The sequence below is a fragment of the Haliotis asinina genome, chromosome 16 (genome assembly GCF_037392515.1).
Source record: "Haliotis asinina isolate JCU_RB_2024 chromosome 16, JCU_Hal_asi_v2, whole genome shotgun sequence".
Taxonomy (NCBI): Eukaryota; Metazoa; Mollusca; class Gastropoda; order Lepetellida; family Haliotidae; genus Haliotis; species Haliotis asinina.
Window position 1 is genome coordinate 40,054,026 of NC_090295.1, and position 18,639 is coordinate 40,072,664.

The 18,639-nt window shown below is 40.7% G+C and overlaps 1 protein-coding gene across 1 annotated transcript; it reads left to right on the top strand.

Moving 5' to 3' along the window:
• Positions 1–2,054: 2,054 nt before the first annotated feature.
• Positions 2,055–16,314, top strand: LOC137268912 (uncharacterized). The gene is made up of 15 exons (XM_067803519.1): positions 2,055–2,177; positions 2,867–3,043; positions 3,288–3,552; positions 4,459–4,494; positions 4,913–5,076; positions 6,015–6,228; positions 6,393–6,566; positions 7,405–7,589; positions 7,958–8,117; positions 8,888–8,999; positions 10,168–10,318; positions 12,071–12,218; positions 13,261–13,426; positions 15,305–15,495; positions 16,198–16,314. The coding sequence occupies exons 2-15, from the start codon at positions 2,867–2,869 to the stop codon at positions 16,257–16,259; spliced, it is 2,205 nt and encodes a 734-aa protein (XP_067659620.1). The 5' UTR covers positions 2,055–2,177; the 3' UTR covers positions 16,260–16,314.
• The last annotated feature ends 2,325 nt before the right edge of the window (positions 16,315–18,639 follow it).

Here is an 18,639-nt window from a genome sequence, read left to right on the forward strand (position 1 = left end):
ATACAAAGTAAACGTCTAATTACGAGGAATCAAATACAAAGTAAACATGTCTAATTACGAAGAATCAAATACAAAGTAAACATGTCTAATTACGAGGTATCAAATACAAAGTAAACATGTCTAATTACGAGGAATCAAATACAAAGTAAACATGTCTAATTACGAGGAATCAAATACAAAGTAAACATGTCTAATTACGACGAATCAAATACAAAGTAAACATGTCTAATTACGACGAATCAAATACAAAGTAAACGTCTAATTACGAGGAATCAAATACAAAGTAAACATGTCTAATTACGAGGTATCAAATACAAAGTAAACATGTCTAATTACGAGGAATCAAATACAAAGTAAACATGTCTAATTACGAGGAATCAAATACAAAGTAAACATGTCTAATTACGAGGTATCAAATACAAAGTAAACATGTCTAATTACGAGGAATCAAATACAAAGTAAACATGTCTAATTACGAGGAATCAAATACAAAGTAAACATGTCTAATTACGAGGAATCAAATACAAAGTAAACATGTCTAATTACGACGAATCAAATACAAAGTAAACATGTCTAATTACGACGAATCAAATACAAAGTAAACGTCTAATTACGAGGAATCAAATACAAAGTAAACATGTCTAATTACGAGGAATCAAATGCAAAGTAAACGTCTAATTACGAGGAATCAAATACAAAGTAAACATGTCTAATTACGAGGAATCAAATGCAAAGTAAACATGTCTAATTACGAGGAATCAAATACAAAGTAAACGTCTAATTACGAGGAATCAAATACAAAGTAAACATGTCTAATTACGACGAATCAAATACAAAGTAAACGTCTAATTACGAGGTATCAAATGCAAAGTAAACATGTCTAATTACGAGGTATCAAATACAAAGTAAACATGTCTAATTGCGAGGAATCAAATACAAAGTAAACATGTCTAATTACGAGGTATCAAATACAAAGTAAACATGTCTAATTGCGAGGAATCAAATACAAAGTAAACATGTCTAATTACGAGGTATCAAATACAAAGTAAACATGTCTAATTACGAGGAATCAAATACAAAGTAAACATGTCTAATTACGAGGTATCAAATACAAAGTAAACATGTCTAATTACGAGGAATCAAATACAAAGTAAACATGTCTAATTACGAGGAATCAAATACAAAGTAAACATGTCTAATTACGAGGAATCAAATACAAAGGAAACATGTCTAATTACGAGGAATCAAATACAAAGTAAACATGTCTAATTACGAGGAATCAAATACAAAGTAAACATGTCTAATTACGAGGTATCAAATACAAAGTAAACATGTCTAATTACGAGGAATCAAATGCAAAGTAAACCTGTCTAATTACGAGGAATCAAATACAAAGTAAACGTGTCTAATTACGAGGAATCAAATGCAAAGTAAACATGTCTAATTACGAGGAGTCAAATACAAAGGAAACATGTCTAATTGCGAGGAATCAAATACAAAGTAAACATGTCTAATTACGAGGAATCAAATACAAAGTAAACATGTCTAATTACGAGGAATCAAATACAAAGCAAACATGTCTAATTACGAGGTATCAAATACAAAGTAAACATGTCTAATTACGAGGAATCAAATACAAAGTAAACATGTCTAATTACGAGGTATCAAATACAAAGTAAACATGTCTAATTACGAGGAATCAAATACAAAGTAAACATGTCTAATTACGAGGAATTAAATACAAAGTAAACATGTCTAATTACGAGTTTTAGATCGATGTGCAAACACTGCATCATGTAGGCCACCCAAGAGTCTTCAATCACAATAAACATAGGCAACAAGAAAAAAAAAGAAGAAAGAAACCGCTGTGTTTGATGTTGGCTTAAAAATCGATCAACACTTTATATATGGATTGGTAATACTATTACTATTAAAGATTGTGATAACATCTTACAATTTCAAGAAATCAAAATAATTTCATAAAATGATTCAGCAACGAAGCCGTAGATAATAACAGACAATATGTTCGGTGAGCAGCCTTCATTTCCACGTGTACAGAACCTAAGAGGTCAAGGTTATAAGGTTATCTAGTTCTTGCAAAAACATGGAATCGTAGCTGGTTAGGACTTGCTGAAGTACAACCTAACCTACTGAAACTTTGAAATACGATAAACAAGGTAGTATATATTTTATTCATAAATTGTTTGAACATTCTGTGTAGGCATCCAGAAATAAACTGTATATATTAATTGGCGTTCGATTGTTAGAGTGTAACTGTAAGGCCAGTTCGTCAAAATGGCAAAAATGGGAATAATTATGAGTCTTCAAATTCACTATTCTGTTCAAAATATTTATTGGCAGAGCAATATGGTTTCATAGCGAAGTCGGAGATAGTTACACTGGCATATATCAAAATAGACTATTTAGTATATTGTCGACGAAAATGCAAAAACATATGTTACTGAAACGAAGTAGACCATTTTACTTAAACATGTAAAAACAACATGGTTGCAAGCTGCTTTAAAAAAATGTATTTTTGTTTCATAATGTGTTTTAACTAAGTCTGGTTTTGCAGATGTAGCTGAGGAAATAACGACGCGCCGCATATTTCCGTTTCCCATAACCCACCATACCGTTGCCATGATTAAATTCGGGCTAGTCGTATCAGCTTTAGGGTGACAGAGATAATATACAGTATGACATGGGTGGTGTATTATCGACTGCGGCATAAAACAACATATGAATATTTCGAGAAAGACAATGGTGGATTACACGCACTGTGTGGATAACGAGCGTAATTACGATGGGTTTGATTGATATTCATCTCCAGTAAGTAGTTATATGTGTTTATGTATTGCTCTTTCAGATGTTGGTACTCTGGTTCCTGGGTTTGCTCTGCGTTACATCAGCGGACGTGGTTCCTGTAACCATTGGCAACCACTGGAGTGGTGGTTTTCAAGGGCAGTTCTGTTTACCTTTCGATCATGACGTGTCGTCCTGGAGAGCTCGTTTAGAGATCAGCGAGCCGACCTCGTCGCTTGAAGTGAGTTTGTAGTGAATGGGTGAGTGAGTGAGTTTAGTTTTATGTCGCGTTTAGCAATATTCCTGCAATATCACGATATACCAGAAACAGGCTTCACGTGTACACAAGCGCAGAATCGAACATGGGTCTTCGGTGTGACGGATGAACGCTTTAACCACTAGGCTACCGCCACTATGCATTAATAACTTAAAGTAAAGGCTTTTCATACAGGAAGTAAGGTGTGCTGTCTCTGTCTACCTGTCAGGTGTGGCTGGCTGACATAGAGTCCCACAGTGATGATGGTAGAGAGTACGTCCTGGTCAATAAACCCTTCAACGGAGTGGAACACACAGGTGATAAACTATGTATAGACTTCCTTGGTCATGGTAGTGGAGACATCACACCGACAGTCAACGTCATCTTCGGTAAAATGCCTAATACAACAACACAACCTTCAACAACTCCCATGTCCACGACTCCAACTACACCCACGACGCTTACTACAACGGTGACACTGGCACCAGGAGAGAGTATGTTGTCATCTTCTCATCTCATATTCCATATGATAACTTCATATCGATGCATGAAACGTTTTGTTAACATTTTGTTAACATTTTTAAAAACATTTTTAAAAACATTTTTTTAACACTGTAACTGAAGTGGTATCTTGAAAAAAAAATGTGTTTGTGAATACGATAAGTTAGGAACGTCATATGGCTGCTTAACACTGGACAATATAATATATTCTGATATTCAAATCAAACCAGTGATGGATATAATGAACAACCATGACAACCGGATCTGATCACTGATTAACTTAGTACTTAATGGCCCTTTATACAACCCAGGGTTATGGTTGGTAAAGTAAGGCCCTTCCCATGCAAACATCCCTACAACTGGAGTTATGTGTAGGATAAGGCACGACTCTGAGGTTATGACTGAGAATGTAAGACCCAAGCCCGGAGGGTGGGGAGACGTATGGCTGGGAGGGCGTAGCTCGTAGCGATCTAGACCTTCCTTCAGCGCCACCAGATGGTCGAGGGGTTACATTGATAATTCACCCCCAAAACCATTTTGGTTGGATGGCTGTGAGGTAGAGTGCCTGCCTATTAACCTTTCAGATGTAGTTCCAATACTGCCAGGGAAATATGTGCACAATAAATTGATCTTTGACGATATTTTTTAAATTGATATCAAACACTCACACATCACGTGCATCTGAATTTGAATGTTGATGATAATATAGAGTTAAGGAACAGTAGCTATAGGTCATACTTTCAAAATGTGAAACTGGGGAATAGGTTTTACTTACAAAATGTAAAACCTGGGAGCAAACAAAAACCTCAGATGTGGTTATTCCGGGAAAAGAAGCCATAAGACGCACCTTTCAGGTTTATATGTTGTTGACAACATGACCATGTTTTATTTATATCTAGCCTGGCCACCAACCACACCTCCACCTGCACCAACAGGTGAGTACTTCTCTTTCTTATAACATTTAATTACATTTCACAGTGAGCTGAATAATTAGAAAACGCAACAATTACTAGACAATACGAAAAATATACTGTATTTTTTACACTGGCGCCAGTGTCCGGCTCACAAACCTTTCTTGCCATGTCCATGAAGTTAATGAAGCATCGTAAAATATTAAGTCGCCGGCCACAACAAAATTATAAAACTTTTAACTCTCTCTCTCTCTCTCTCAGTGTGTGCGAGTGCGTGCGTGCGTGGGTGCGTGCGTGCGTGCGTGAATATATGTTCCCATTAAACTTTGCAAGTACGTTGCCAACCGTTTCAATGTAACAATTTTTCTCATTACTTAAAACGTACAGTTTTAACTTAACCAATATGGGTTTTAAGAAGTCATGATTTGTGTTTGTTTTCTAGCTGGTCTGAAACCAGAACACGTGGGTCACAACCTGACCGCCCCACTAACCGTGATCACTCACCGTGGGGACATGTGGGAGGGGCAGGTTTGTTTCGACCTGAAGGATGAGATCGTGGGGTGGGAGCTAGTCCTGGTCTTCACCTCGGATGTGAAGGGAATCTCAGTAAGGAACTTTACATGTCTTTTTATAGTGAACCTGATGTAAAGACAAACACTGTGTCTACGAGATTTTCTCAAATTCCATGTCTGCCTATAATTGGCCGAATGTAAAGACAAACAATGAGTCAACGTAATCTTGTCACATTCCATGTCTGCCTATAACTGACCTGATGTAAAGACAAACACTGTGTCTACGTGATCTTCTCACATTCCATGTCTGCCTATAACTGACCTGATGTAAAGACAAACACTGTGTCTACGTGATCTTCTCACATTCCATGTCTGCCTATAACTGACCTGATGTAAAGACAAACACTGTGTCTACGTGATCTTCTCACATTCCATGTCTGCCTATAACTGACCTGACGTAAAGAAAAACACTGTGTCTATGTGATCTTCTCACATTCCATGTCTGCCTATAACTGACCTGATGTAAAGACAAACACTGTGTCTACGTGATCTTCTCACATTCCATGTCTGCCTATAACTGACCTGATGTCAGACATGTACATCTTTCAACATGATTTTTGAAGTATATGCCCCGAGCACATGACTGAAAAAGAAAAATTGCATTACAATTAACATGATATTTAAAAGATAATTATAATTATATCGATGTCGAAAATCGCGTTTTACTGTTATGTGTACGTAGGTACACAGCTCAACTCAGGTTCTCTCATGATAATAAATTAATAATGCTTTAAATAAAAACTGACTTGACCACTTTGTGAGTTATCAGTAACACAGATAGCCTTGTGATTCACAGCGTTACAAATACTCACGGTAAAATAGTAGTGTCCCTAGAAGTGCCAGGATCTGTAATGTCCAATCTCTCTGCACGACACGGTCTTTATGCATCACTCGCAGTTATAACCTCTGTTGGACTGGTCGCTTTTACTCCCCTGCAAATATTTTGTGCCTAGCTCATTCACTTTTCTTCAGACGTCGGAGGGGGATTTGTTGGGAGACTCCTCATCATGCAGCAAGCGCTTCGTCATGGTGAACCACGACTACATGGGTATCCACTATGGAGGGACTCAGTATTGTATCAAGATATCTGGCAACGTCTGTGGAGGCGGCGTTCCGGCAGGCACTGGGGTGCTAGTGGACGTCACTAACGATGGACAAACGTTGCCGCATCTTCCCGTCATAACAGGTAATATATTCTTTCAATGCTTCCTTGGAAGTTTTCAATGTTCAAGCATTGAAAGATATAATTTTGAGTATACTGAAAATCCTTTTCCCTCAACAGAAATTACTTCATACGTATTACTAAACTGGACATTAATCCGACTATCAGTGAGTGTTCCCTCTGTCTAGGTGCCCAGAAAACCAAGTATAACTACGGTGATATCCTGATGAAGTCCATCTTGTTCTACGAGGCTCAGAGATCTGGGAAGCTCCCCCCAGACAACAGGATCCCTTGGAGGGGGGACTCCGCCCTCAACGACAAGGGTGCCAACGGGGAGGACCTCACTGGAGGATGGTATGACGGTGAGCAGAATGCATTATCTCGAATATATAATGGTTTGTATCTAGAAGCAGAGGTTATTTCTCACGAAACTTCAGCTTGTAGTGGAAGGCACAGTAGCAACGTTAACCAAGTCCAACCAACCAGCATTGTTTGCTGAGAATCTTCTTGCCCTTGTACAAAACAAATTAGCTCTCTAATTACATCATTTAAGTAACATGTTATATTTAGTATTACACTTTGCGTGCTGGGGAACAGGTGCCTGACTTTTTAGGCTGTGGTTTCGAATTCCGGATGGGACTGAAGGAAACAAAAGTACTAGAAGTTGTACTTTACTAAGAAAGTGTAATTCCAAACATAACAAATACGTTTTTGGACCACTTTCTAACGGCATTGTGCAATCACATCAGTTAAGGCTGCGTAAGTATCCATTTTACGTTAGGGTTTGTCAGAATTTAGTCGTAAAGTTGTTTCGTACAACGGCAATCTGATCTGTCCAATCCCAGAACACCAAAAGGTTGGAGCTTCAGAGGTGTTAGAGGTGGAATTGGCTACATCGCTTGCTTTAATCATCTTAGACGTCTAATATTAAGGATATGTACGTGAATGACTAGCAGTAAAGTGATGTTTGATACCATTATTATGTGCATGAATGACGTTTCTTTAGTTCGTGTTTTTATTGATCTTCACAGAACCATTGGTATGATTTTCCCACATTCCTGTTCCGTTTTTTAAAGCATGTGGAATCTGTTTCTTCGTGACTGAATACAAATATCTTCCGTCAGATGACATTTTTACCCGAATACATGATTCTTCCAATGTGCTCACATGGAGTTGTTTATTGTTTCCGTCTTAACGCAGCTGGAGACAATGTTAAATTCAACTTCCCCATGGCGTTCAGCACGACCCTTCTGACGTGGAGTCTCATCAGATACAAGGACGCCTACGAGAAGACGGGTCAGCTGGAGAAGATGTATGAATGTATCAAGTGGCCATTGGACTACTTCATCAAGTGCCACACCAAGCCTAACGAGCTATACGCACAGGTGCCCCATACCCACTCACAGTTTCACCCCTCGTTTAGTATGTAATTAGGTCAAACTTTTTTCAGTAACCACCTTTTTAAATATATAAATCGACACATAAAAATGATCATGGAAACATTTATGGTTGAACCTAAAACGTGATATCGTGTTCATGACTTGTTTATGGGGGTCAAAGGTTTCCCGAATTCTAACACTTGCTGTAACTCGTTATAACTTGCGTTTCGATGAATAGTTCGCATTCCTTAGACGCGTTGAATTTCAACTTGATGAGATAACAATGTATTCTTCTTTATTGGCTATTGGTTACATTTAATTTACTTTGAATTCCAACAAACCAACATGTTCCAACCCTTTAAACCAACACGCAGGTAGGAAACGGTGGATCAGACCACGGGACATGGACCAGTCCCGAGCGCATGACAGAGCCGAGACCAGCCTACAAGATCGACGCCTCCAAACCTGGATCCGACCTCGCCATGGAGACAGCTGCTGCAATGGCCGCCGGTTCCATTGCCTTCAAGAAGAAGGGTACGTGAAAAGTCAACTTGAATTCTCCCACTATTATTAGTACCATGTATGCAAAGATATAGTGAGTCTGGGAGTAATGTTTGCCGTGTGTTAATGGGCGAGGTTTAGACCCCTGTCGATGTTTCACTTGTTTTCTTTTGGAGAAGCACGGGTTGACCGGACATGGTTTTAGGCAGTATAATTCCCTATGCAGGGTTGCCTCCCTTTGGTTTGATTCCTACATGGCTGTAATAAAATTACGCTTGGGTTTCACCCATGTGTAATACATCTGAGACATGCCTTTGGGCCTTTCACAACACTTCTCTCACTCACTCAGGTCTCCTTTACCCAAGCAATGTTGATAGCATCAATCACAGAGACATTTCTGCTCCTGTACGATTCTTGTACGAACATGCTTATCAGAAGGCAGTACCAATCGAGTTTGTATTTCAGCTTTAATGGAAATGTGTTATCATTGTCCCCTGGTCTGTTTGTGATGTATCATTGGCTCCACTCCCATTGTGTAAAATACGATTACGTGTGTCGTCCCTGCTGACAGTGACAGTCACACCTATACTACCAGTTCGTGGCAGAGTGATATGATACCCGTAGTGCAGAACAAGCTCGCCATCTTTATCTGGTGGGAAGCCGAATTCTCAGTGATCTATCCAATCCATCACAGTGATACTGGTGCTGACGTGATGTAAAAAATGACATGACATCGTAGGTATTTTAAGTTCTCACTGAGGTTGGAAAGAGTTCAAGATTTTTCTCTGTTCGTGTCCTGCCAGATCCTGCTTACTCGGCCACCCTCCTGAAACACGCCAAGCAATTGTTTGAGTTCGGGAAGGCTCACCAGGGAAAATACAGCGCCAGTGTCTCAGCGGCTGCCGGCTTTTACACGTACGTACATCTAGTACACTTGCGACGGATATACTTTCGACGGGGTGACGAGTGCACCCATGAGCAGTTTACGTGTGACAAATACTCTTAAGCAAAACACAATGCAACCAGATAATGCAATGTCAATGCACCAAACAAATTTTCCTGAAAGACATCATGGGTTTTTGTTATGGTATGGGAGTTATCACCACCTGAGCACTAATATCACCACCTGAGCACTTGCCTAGCGGTACCCTGGACAATTGCAGTAAGTTGAACACATGGGCCTACAACAACGTCTACGCGCAATGCACGAACAATCGATACACATGGTACTTATTGTCATTAACCCTGGGCTACAACCAGCACACGGTATATAAATCGATGACACCAAACAATAGTCAGCCTATGACCACCTGTCAATCACTCATGATGTCTTACTTTAAATCGACGGGCATTTTTGAAGTACCGAAATACTATTTAAAACTGCCAAAATATATGGCGTTAAAATCTTCATCAAGTGGAGGGCTTTTCTCTAGTGATGAGTAAAGTGTGACGTGTATCTGTAAACCACCACGTGCATCAGCAAGTTGTCATGTGTATCAGTGAACTACCAAACGTATCAGTAAACTGTTATGTGTATCAGAAACCTGTCACGGCTATCGGCAAAGTGGGTCAGTAAAGTACCACGTGTATCAGAAACCTGTCACGGCTATCGGTAAAGTGTGTCAGTAAACTATCACGTGCATCAGTAAAGTGGCATGTGTATCAGTAAACTACTAAGCGTATCAGTAAACTGGCATGTGTATCAGAAACCTGTCACGGCTATCGGCAAAGTGTGTCAGTAAACTATCACGTGCATCAGTAAAGTGGCATGTGTATCAGTAAACTACTAAGCGTATCAGTAAACTGGCATGTGTATCAGAAACCTGTCACGGCTATCGGTAAAGTGTGTCAGTAAACTATCACGTGCATCAGTAAAGTGGCATGTGTATCAGTAAACTACTAAGCGTATCAGTAAACTGGCATGTGTATCAGAAACCTGTCACGGCTATCGGCAAAGTGTGTCAGTAAACTACCACGTGCATTAGTAAAGTGTGATGTGTATCAGTAAACTGCCACGCTTATGAGTAAAGTGTGTCAGTAAACTTCACGTGTGTCAGTGAAGACAGCATCCCGGCTGTTTCAGCTCCCAGTCCGATGCTGACGAGAACAGCTGGGGCGGGATGTGGCTGCACAAGGCTACAGGGGACAGGCAGTATTTGGATTACGCCGAGCAGCACTTCGTGAACAAGTCCGTCTGGGGCTTCTCCTGGGACGAGAAGATAGATGGCGCTAATGTATGTACAGCACTGTTTACGTCACGTCTCGTATCAACAACTTTACTGAACCGCAACGGCCCTTCAATTGTCTTCAATACTACAACACTCACCGTTCACAGCCAATGAATGCAATCAGCTGGAACAACACATTACGAGATTAAAATCGAACAAAAGAAAAACGCATATAAAGCAAAAAAAAATATATAAAAAATAATTATGTCACGTGACACGTGATTGCGGTTTTCTGTGTTTGAATCAATGTGTGGAAGGAGGATCATGGCCAATCTGTGAAAAGTGGTGCAGGGAGTTAAGGTGAAAAGTCGTTTACACTAAGGTATATATTTGAAAGGCAAAGCTAGTAAAATACATTTCCAGGGAAGATTTATGTAGGAAATCGATGTACGCAGCATTCAGGATGCTTGATATTTCGTCTAACTGAAGGTTGTTGAACCTATTTCTGTAACTTGGATTCGGTTTATATTTGAGGGTATACAGAGCTCAGTGTGTGGTGTAATCGTGGTGTGCAGCTTCCACGTAACATTTAGTACTGCATAAACAAGTATCAATTTATATTTTATTTTTCATTCTTGAAATTGCACTCTTTTCGTAATTCTTTGTGATGTGTATAAAGTATTATTGTATGGGATTCAAAGAACTGTATTTAATAGCGTGAAAGGGGAGGCCATTCTAGATTTGTGTTATGTAGTGGGTTTGCATTGCAAGGCTGAGATGAGCTGAATTGGTTTAGGTGAGTCAAACGATGGAGCATGTGGACATAATGACGATACTGGGCATCAGGGAATTGTGAATGCGGCATCCTTAGTAATGAAATCTCATTAGCATCCAAATTATAAGTGAAACGGTATTTATAAATTAATTTCTAGCTAGGTTCCAAGTTTCACATCAACATAACTTGCATTGTCCACTAATGAAGGGCACGAAAATGTTTAGATACTCCTATTCGTTGATGATGTTCGTTGATGTTTAGATGTTCGTTGTTGAATCTTATATCTTCACAGTTAGCTATTTTAAACATAGACGTGATCTTGCCCAGTTTAGATGGGGGTCTCAAACTATGAGCGGAAATGACAGATATATTGGTGAGGCTAGACATGACAAATTGTGTAATATATGCAAACTGCCATATTTAGAAGATGAATATCACGTTCTACCTATTTGTAATAAACATCAAGCATTGCAACGTCTGTACATAACTTCAAAATCATATGAATTTCCAACAATGCACAAACTTGATGTTCTATTGCAGGTATCTAATGCAAGCATCATAAGACATTTATCAGCATGCATGCATATGCGTATACATACATACACACACACACACACACACACACACACACACACACACACAGACAGAAAGACAGACAGACAGAGACTTTATTTAATTATGTGTGTAATCTTCAGTGTGTAATTTGGGCGTATGCCTGTATAAGCGATGGTGTTATAAAGGCACGTCATTTATGGATAACAAGGTTCAACAAGAAGTAAGATAGGTTCAGGAGTGTTTGGAACCTTCACTGAATCTTTTGTAAGTGAAGCAATTTATTCAAACAATGTATGTGACCCACGGCTTGAAAGGATGAAATACATACAGAATTATGGTACTTTTGGTAACGACTTTCCATAAGACAAAACACACAGATGCGAACTTTCACCATGTTTCCACAGACAAACCATTAGTTACTTGGCCTTGTTCCTATAATAACACTAGTTACGATGTAACAATGTTGACATCATTGATCATTCCCTCAGCTACTGATGTACGAGGCGACAAAGAAAGATCTGTACAAGAGCCACATAGAAGACACGTTCAAGATGTGGTTCCCTGGGGGCAAGGAGATCGTGTATACCCCCAAGTGCATGGCGTTCAGACTGGAATGGGGGGCACTTCGGTATGCCTGTAAGTTGCTGCAAAATTGTACAGTTTACATTTTACAGTACATCACCATCCACTTAACGTGACTGCATCAGTCGTCAACTGACGTGAGTTTAGTTTTCACCCGATTCAGCAATATTCCAGCTATATGGCGGCGGTCTGTAAATAATCGAGTCTGAGTCAGACAATCTAGTGCTCAACAGCATGAGCATCAAATGTGTCAACTAAGTCAATGAGCCTGACCACCCGATCCCGCTAGTCGCCTCTTACGACAAGCATAGTCGCCTTTTATGGCCAGCATGGGTTGCTGAAGGCCCATTCAACCCCGGACCTTCACTGGTCTCAACTGATGTACTGATCAAGACATCACATCATTATATGGCTAAGATTCACCATTACTTTCAGTATGTCCTATATGTGCTTGCTTCTGTAACCAGCTACACGAATGTCAAAAGCATATTGTACATAATGGTTTCACATTATATAGATCACTCTTTAACAGACTGGTATTACCAATATCTAACGTCAACGGCAAAGGTGAAGTGAGGTCAAATGACGTCGTACGTCGTACGTCGGAATAACTCGCTCATATGACGTGCATGAGTGAGTACGTTTGGTTGCTTGTACTAGCCCAGACTTAAGTTGGGTTTATAGTGCAGGCTCACTGAAATACCCCACTCAGACACATTATAGTAACTCCGAGCCGACAGTCCTTGTTTTACCAAGTACCATATTTCAACGGCATGTAGTATGATCAAAGCAACGCCACTACGGAGGTGGTCTGGGGCAAATAATAACCTATCAAGATTATCTACCGGGATATACTCCATTTAGCGATGCAAGTTTACTTGGATTGATTAATGAAAAACAGTGATGGCATCAGATGTTCCCGAAAAGAATATGAAAGACTCTCGGTATTCCGGTATCACCAGTTACCTGAGTGGGAACAGGCTTGCAAGTTTCGAGTCATCGTTTCGAAGATGGTGTGGCTGGTCGCTGGTTTGTACTTTCAGTCACTGGATTGTCTGGTCCAGGTCGAGTAATTTACAGTGTTAATATACTCCAGCTAACACCGCCTTCATCGCTTTGGTCGCCGCTGATGACGGCATCAACACCGAGTCGTACCGGAAGTGGGCGATGACGCAGCTCCATTACGTGTACGGCGACACCGGAAGAAGCTTTATTGTAGGTTACGGAGTGAACCCCCCAAAGAATCCACATCATAGGGCCAGGTACTATTTCATTGTTTGTATCATTGTGTCTTGTTTGTGTCTTTGTATCATTTATTGTGTTTATCTCCACTGCTGCGATGGTCGATCCGAAGCAAGGAAAACACTAAACAACCCCATTCTTGTGCCCCCGTGATATTGCTGTAATATTGATAAAAGGGGCGTAATATATTGTTATATAATCGATATGAAGTGGGTTTACGATATGGGAAATCTATGTTATAGGTTGATTGAAAGTAACCAATGGGAAATCGTTAGTATCTCGAGGAAACTAGTGTACATTTCTTTCTGTTGTTGGGTAGCATGTGCTTAAAACCTTCGGTCGTCACGCCGAAGACCCGGGTTCTACTGCCTGCATGGGTACAATGTCTGAAACCTGTTTCTGTTGTCCCCTGCCGTGATGTTGCTGAAATATTAATATTAAAAGCGGGTAAAACCATACTCACTCACTCGCTTTTTGCTCTTGTGGATGCTCGTCAAATCGTTGAATGTTCGAGGATATTGGTCTATTTCCAGAATCGGAACAATATTTGAAGCTGGTCCTATGTGTCGCCATAATTTAGTTGGAATGCTGATAAAACACAATGATGTTGAACACCGTGACATATATCTGACTGGCATAATGCGTAAACTTTCTCATAACATGAAGATACAAGAAAAACAATTGTCAATGAAAGTCAATGAAAGTCAATGAAAGTTAGATCGTTTGTAAACGCCATTAGTATATCTGCATGTTTCATCAAGGGTTACTGCGTATGGCACAGTCATCGGTGTCAGGTGTCACACTTCCTGTTATCTCGAAGTTTAAGACTTTCTTTCTTTACTAATGTGTTTTGGATGGATTCATTGTAGGTCTGTTTGGTCAGAACGGCGTTTGACTCATTCTCTTCCCACAGAGTGTACTAGTCATGTCTTGCTGCGAACCTTTGTTCTAATACGACCCTTTCATGGTGCGAGTGAGTCGTGATTGGTAGCTATCAGATTTAGTTGTGCAATCTCAGTTGTGCAAGAACTCAGTGACCGGATCAACGGCGTTTACACAATCCTCGTCGACAAAAGACATGCTAGCCATTAAATACATGTCCCAGCAGAAGAGGGATATTTGTTGACACACATTTGCTTGTATTAGTCAAGTTAGATCTAAGTCGATGTGCTTTGATTAGATACAAAGAAGGGAGATAATGCGTGTTGAGATGTAACATCTGTGGGAAAAGAATGTGTTTGACTATGTTCTGCTATGTTTTCCCTACTATGATAGATATCAGCCATTGGCAACTATTACAGTATGAGGTAAAACAAGTTGCTGATAATCAACTCAGCGCAGTGATTGGTGGAATTCATCAATAAACAATAATGATCCTTCTGCGAGAGACCTCGGTGCAAGTCTGCTTGCAAACTACATTGTAGACCCGACAAGACCGAGTCAAAATATTGTTACAGTTGAACTTTCTTCTGAAACATTTGTGAATTACTTCTTTGAGTGGCACGTTACAAGTTGAAAGTACAATACTGACAAACAATATTGCAGCAACTTCATTTGTTTCACGAGTGCAACGAGTTGATGCAGAATATTCCGCCGTTGTCAATCCTTGAATTGAATTTGTAGGAGAGACTTGGTTATGTCATCAGGCTTTCGAGTATGACAGTAAACACGTGTTGAGTTGAGTATTGGTTGTCACGGTGAGTAGAGTGTCTTGTTAACATACACGTTCACTGGTGAAATGGACGAGGATGACAGAAACATGACAGAATTGTGACAAAACCACATTGGGCAATTAAAACACAATCTACTTCATGCGTCGTAATGCCAAACTGACTTTGTGATAAAGAACCCTGAAACAACAGACCAATCCAATTGCACTTCCGGTCCACGTGTTTCAGCTCCTGTCCCATGTTGCCGGCCCCATGCAACTGGGAGTCACAGACCAACAAGGGCCCCAACCCCCATACTCTGTACGGCGCCATGGTAGGCGGCCCCGGTAAAGACGACAGCTACACCGACGACAGAAAAGACTACGTCAAGAACGAGGTGGCATGCGACTACAACGCCGGCATGCATGCCTCCACCGCAGGTCCGTTTTCTTGTTCTTGGATGAAGATTTTATGGCTAGAGTAATGATCTGAAACGTAATTGACTTGCATTATGTCAGTCTTTGTTATAATTCAGCGATTGTATGCAACGGCTATAAATAATTCAGTGGGTCACAGTGAACTATCTTGCGACCAATCATCATCATTAGATGGGGATCTGTTTTGAACTTTTCAAAATTATGTAATACAGTAATGTAATTATGTTATGTTTTGAATTATTTTTTCTCAGTAAAGTACACATTCCAGTAGTTCTGGTTGAGCCCCACGCCCAAAGAGTCGTACCTTGTGGCCAGTACACAGATTCCACAGGTCGCCCCGGTGGCTTAGTGGGTTAGGCGTCTGAGTGTGTGTTGGCGATTGGGCGCCTGACTCTTGACTGGACTGACCGGAAGCCAACAAGAGTACTAGAATCTGTGAGTGAGTGAGTGAGTGAGTGAGTGAGTATGCTTTTACGTCGCCTTTAGCAACATAAAACGACGTAAAAGCATACTCACTCACTCACTGAAATGTTACGACAGGGGACACCAGAAACGAGCTTCACACATTGTACCCAGGGTCTTCGGCGTGACGAGGGAAAGCTTTAACCACTGGGCTACCCCACCGCCCACTAGAATCTACATTTCACTGTATTCACTGAGAAAATGTATTTCTTGGATTGAAAACATCATGTTTTCTCATTTCAGCGCTGGAGCATTTGTCCCTGGTTCATCAGCTCCCTACAACGTACAGGGAAATATGTCCGTGAAACCAGTACCCCCGATACCACCCATGTACATGGTCATTAAATGTCAAGACACTCGCATTTTCCCGTCTGTATTTATTCAGTAATGGGGAGAAGTGCTTGGACTTCAGGTACTCAGTGCCGACACCTGTACTATTATTTGTAAGGGCTAACAAGTTTGAATAGCAGAAACATTAAATTTTCAGGTGCCATTCATGTACTTAAACGCACCAGACGCACCCGATTATCCACAGACATTATACAATAGACACTCGCGCTCTCTTTTGTAAGTGGATATTTTCAGCAGTTCTCGAAATGTTCTGCAAGGGTAACCCTTTTGCATTAAATGCAGCACTTGTGTCGCGTAATGCGTTCGATTTTCTGTTCCTATTGTCATACAAGAAATTGTGTTTTTATATCTTGTATGTAGGTGTGCGCCTCCACTGTATCGAGAGATACACCTGCACCCCGGTAGTGTCATTAAAATCAGTCTTCACAAAAACACCCATTCAAAAAGTACATTAATTTCAGCTCCAGCAATTCTTCCTAAAACTAACTTTGGAGTCATCTCACGCCTGATCTAATTCTCCAATAACAGGAGCCATGACGTTGAATATGAGCGTTATCACCCGCCGCATGGAATTAGTGATCCCAGCCAGTACCGAGAGTTTGTCCCGAGGTTGTTTTATGAGTGAGTGAGTTGAAGTTTACGCCACACTCAGCAATATTCCAGCTATATGGCAGCGGTCTGTAAATAATCGAGTCTGGACCGGACAATCCAGTGATCAACAACATGAGCATCGATCTGCGCAGTTGGGAACCGATGACATGTATCAACCAAGTTAGCGAGTGACCACCCGATCCCGTGAGTCGCCTCTTACGACAAGCATAGTCGCCTTTTATGGCAAGCATGGGTTGCTGAAGGCCTATTCTACCGTGGAATCTTCTCGGGTATGCTGCTCTGTGACATGTCTATGGCATGCCATAACATGCAATGTAGATATACTTATCATTACCTGGGGCTCTTCGTTCAAAGCGATCATAGCGCAAAGGTGATCTAACTCCCATACTTTCACATGGTCTTACGACTATATTAGTGCTTCGATCGCTTTGGGGAACGGGGCCATAGTTGTAGTCACTATTTGCTTGTTAATGGTGTAAGAATCTGCGCTCAAACGTCACCCTATGCGTTGAACAAGACGTTGTTATCCATAAGGTCATGTACCCCATGATTGCTTCACCAACTTCAAGAACAGCCTCCCCCCCCCAAAAAAAAAAAGAAAAAAAAAAAGAAAAAAAAAGAACTCTTGTCGGAGCTATAAATTATTTTTTTAGGAAAAGGTCATCACTGCAAAAGAGCGTCATAACTCATGCCCCCGGAGGCTGTTTACGTCTGAACATCGGAAGCATCCACGCTCTTTTACAGTGACGATCTTTTCCTAAAAAATAATTTATAGCTCCGACAACACCTCATACCTAAACGCATTCTTCACGGGTGGTCAAAGATGGATTATTATGAAAATGAAAAGAAGAGTAGAAACTAAAAACAAAACTCACCGAGACAGGTGCTCCTTCCAGTGACGCCATATTTTGATATGTGAGTTTCAGGACGCGACCGACAAATCACAGAACGGAGCCGAGAAATCTCCGAAGATGGCCGATCTTGTTTCAAGTATTACCGACATTGTTTCCGATAGGGGCGTTGTGTTTCTGTTATTACCGCTAAACTACCGATATCGCTGCAATTGTTTGGCGAGTGGGCTGCGTTTGTTTACATTTGAGATGCAATTCCTTCAGATTTGCCGTAATTCCTTCCATTACTGAGGGGGGCCTGCAGAATGTCGATGAAAATAAGCAATTTGTTTATTTGTGACAACACATATAGACATTTTCGGCGCGGCATCCGTGCATTCAAAGCCACTAAATTCAGGCCACAACAGAACATACTAAGTATCAGATAGAAAACGCCAGCACGTATATAATTTGCCATATACATATATGTATGAAACGGTTCTATGAGTCTTTGACGTATTTTAAGACTTCGATTAACCTTGAAATGAAGTCTACAATGGAGAGAATGAGACTAGTTAACAACAAATGGCCTCATACACACGCATGCTCGTTCATCAAAATAGTCCATTTGTGTATTTCCAATCAGATGGGGCGGCGGGGTAGCCCAGTGGTTAAAACGTTTGCTCGTCACACTGAATGCCCGGGTGCGATTCCTACATGGGCACAATGTATAAGGTCCATTTCTCGTGTCCCCCGTCGTGATATTGCTGGGATATTGCTCAAAGCGGCGTAAAACCAAACTCACTCACTCAATCAATATTACACTGGCAATTCTGTCCCAGTGGAAGAATGCGACCTAAGCGGTCCGCGGGGCCTTGGAGGGTTAATCACC